This window comes from Eimeria acervulina, genomic scaffold (genome assembly GCF_000499425.1).
Source record: "Eimeria acervulina Houghton genomic scaffold, Eah_scaff2117, whole genome shotgun sequence".
Classification (NCBI taxonomy): domain Eukaryota; phylum Apicomplexa; class Conoidasida; order Eucoccidiorida; family Eimeriidae; genus Eimeria; species Eimeria acervulina.
This window is the reverse complement of record NW_013548644.1, coordinates 294-3,536: the sequence shown is the minus strand read 5'-3', so window position 1 is coordinate 3,536 and position 3,243 is coordinate 294. Positions and strand designations below refer to the sequence as shown.

Here is a 3,243-nt window from a genome sequence, read left to right as displayed (position 1 = left end):
TCAGTATTGTTTCGTGTGGGCAAGTTGCATCCTTTCACGTCTACGTTTCCTCACCGCGGCCCAGGCAGCTACCAAGTATTTCCTACCAGGGGGAAGATCTGCTGTGAACCACTGATACAGACTCGCCGACTCCACTGTTCGGCTTTCATTCGCAGAGCACGGGTACTTATTAGTGCAACGCTCTAGCGATAGCTCCTCTTAGGTCTTCTCAATCCTGCCATAGCATGCCTCCTTGTCGAACTAAGGTTCAACCTACTCCGCTTCGCACCTCATAAGTAGACAGGATGTGCGAATGAGACATGATAACCTTCCTTTAGGTAAAGCCATAATCGTGCTTCGCCCCTTTCTAGGTTGGGCGGTACTTACCGCGATTGCATCTTTTTGCTGGATTTTGTCGTACACCTTCAGAGAAACAAGGAACTGCTCCACCTCCTCCGCACATCGACTTAAATCATATTTGGACTTTCGGAAACGCGGAGGCCGTCTTCATGAAAGGTTGCTGCGGGGGAAGCACTTCTGCCTAAATGGGCGGGACCAGCACTCAGCCGCCCTACCAGCGCGTAGACTCCAATCAGTCCCAACTACTACCTAGAAGAAGACTGAATTTGATACGCTTTTGGCGGATAATCTGAAAGGGTTTTATCCCTTTTCTCGCCCAACGCCAGCACGGCATAAAGTTCGTATACCCCAAGCTACCCCACATTGGGGGTGGGGTTAGCATGATTCGGCTGCCTCCTGAGCCATGGGATATTACCAGCTGTGCTGAGAGTCCTCGACTTAAGCTGATGACCGTCATGCACTGCAGTAGTACTTCTACTTATCTGCAAGGAAACAGGAGTAGAGCAATCAGCTCTAGAGGGGTCATGCTATAGTCGTGCAACCATGAGGGCCTTAGTCAGTCCTATCAAGCCAACTCGGCTTACAAAAGAGTACATACTTGCATGTGGGAACCGGCATATATCACCCAGATTTCGCTGCACGGGTGGTGCGGGGACACCACAAAAGACCCATGACTGTGCTCTTCGTGGCAGCTCCCCACGCTGGGCCGCTGCTTTGCCTTCGCATTCCCGTGTCTAATACCACCTGTGAGGAATACAGTCTGGCTGAATCCTGCTGAAAGAGCGTTTCAAGCGATGCATGGCCAGCCTAGGTACCTCGGGCAACCGCTCAACAGGCAGCGCGCCAATCGATTGCCGTAGTCCAGCATCCCTGAAGGGAGGGTTCGCTGGTGAGTTCTTGGTTAGGGAAGTTTAGAAAACCGGAAACTTTTGAAAAGTCAAGTTTATTGGATTTGGGAGGTGCCGTTTCTGGGGACAACGAAAGGGGCGGCAATGAATCGGCTTGTTACATAACGTGCATTTCCTGATCCTTGCCGGGGTCTCATGCCCGACCCTCTCCCCTTGCTCACCAACCTCACGAGAGAGTACGCCTTTTCTAGAAAACACTGCGAAGGCGTACCATACATGTTTTGAACCCCACCGACTGGCGATTGACACTGGCGAAACCCTGGTTCTCCACACCGTGGTTCGGGGCACCGCGCGCTACCCCAGAAGTGCACGGTTAACGCGCCTTCTTTCTTTTTGTGGTGGTCTGGAATATATACGCTTCGGCTGCTCTGCTATCATTCACAAGTAACTGCTCGTGTAGACGATTTCGGGGGGTCTGTCAAGACGCGCGCTCCGCCTTCCAATATATGGGGCAGGTGCAAATGCTCTAATGTGATGCAGACCATGAACTTCTTGTCTACTGAGCATCTTTCTGCTGCTGGCTCCCGTGCCATGGTGGACAATGGGGACCTTCTGGGAGCGCACACTGCACAGGAAAGGCACTCCGAGATTAGCGAAGAAAGGCCTTCCTTGCTGTTAAGACCCCGGAGGAAAAAGTCACTCGTGCCTTCATTTATCCATCTGGCTGCGATCCTTGCGTCTTTGGGAGCGGTATATGTGCTCCTCCGTTGTTTCAAGAAGACTACTCTTGGCCACGGGCAGGGGGCAGTTTTGAGGTCGTTAGCTAATGAGGGTGAGGACGAGTGTGCACGGATCCCCCACAGCGATGGAGGCCTGGGCGATGACGGTTTCCATTGGTGGCCCTCATTCCTGAGGAGTTCAGCTATGCTGGCTCCATTGGAGCCTGAATATGGTGGTGCACACTGGGGAGAAGAAATGCTCCCAAGAGCAGAAGAAGCTGGAGGCATGTATACCGGAGCAGTGAGGGAACTTGAAGAAGAAACAGTGCTGATGAGCGAAGGGACCATAACAACTGGTTTCGAGGGGATTCCATCAGTTCCTTCACTACCGGCTTATTATGTTGATGCATCTTGGGGAGCTGGAATGTTGTCCGCAGCAGGGGAAACAGAGGCACAGAAAATTGGACCAGTGGGAGGGGTTCCAGTAGCCCAGCTAATGTGGGTGGGAGCGCAGGACTGGCCCAGTTCAGGAAGCGGGAAATCTGGCAGGCACAACGGGAGTGGTCCTCAACGCTCAGGCACCTTGAGGGATGCAGCATCTGGACGGGGCCTTTGGAGGAATCGAGAAGTAGCAAACGACACCAAAGCCCAACTGGAGAAGATGCTAACGAACATTTGCTTCTTCTCGAATCTCTGCCAGAGCATCCAGCCGTATATCGGGGAGTGTCAAATGTTACGACTTACAGCTGCATTGATGCATGTACTGGTCGCACAGCTAGCTGTCCATTCACTAACTTCACCATCCATGGAACCCCTTCGGGCGCAGGCCGGCAATGCTCTTCTCAATTTAGCCAATCGCGCTCTGGGACTGGCCAACGGTGCGCCTGGCCTGGATGAATACCGAACCCCTCTTGAAAAGTTGATTGTGTTTACGAAAGCAGCCATGCTTCCACGACCACATGACAAGGAGTTCAACGACCAGAAGTTCAAAAGCAAGATACTTGGAATGTTGGGCTTCAGTGTGGTTGTGCACTGGTACTTGATGGGGATCATGCTGGGTTTGCAGTACGAACTAAACTTATCTGGTGGTACCCTAGACGATGAGTTCGTAGGAAGATGTATAAATTTACTGGAGATTCTGCAAACGCATCAGGTTGATCGCATTGTTGTTGATTCTGGAGCGAGGTGGTTCCTTGAACGATGTCAGATCGAAACTTGCATGCGGCTTTTCTTTTCTCGCACACGGATAATGCAAAGCACTAGAGTGCCAATTATTAGTTCAGCTGAATTCTCCAGGAGACTCGGAAGGGCCGTTGAAAACGCTGGTGGTCTTCCCT

General features: G+C 51.9%; 1 protein-coding gene across 1 annotated transcript; it reads left to right on the top strand.

Annotated features, from left to right (window-relative positions):
• Positions 1 to 1,721: 1,721 nt before the first annotated feature.
• On the top strand, positions 1,722 to 3,010 carry EAH_00065120 (hypothetical protein, conserved; the record flags this gene model as incomplete). Its single annotated transcript, XM_013392880.1, has 1 exon — positions 1,722 to 3,010. A coding segment is annotated over one exon (1,289 nt), but the record flags the coding sequence as incomplete, so codon positions are not given.
• Positions 3,011 to 3,243: the final 233 nt, after the last annotated feature.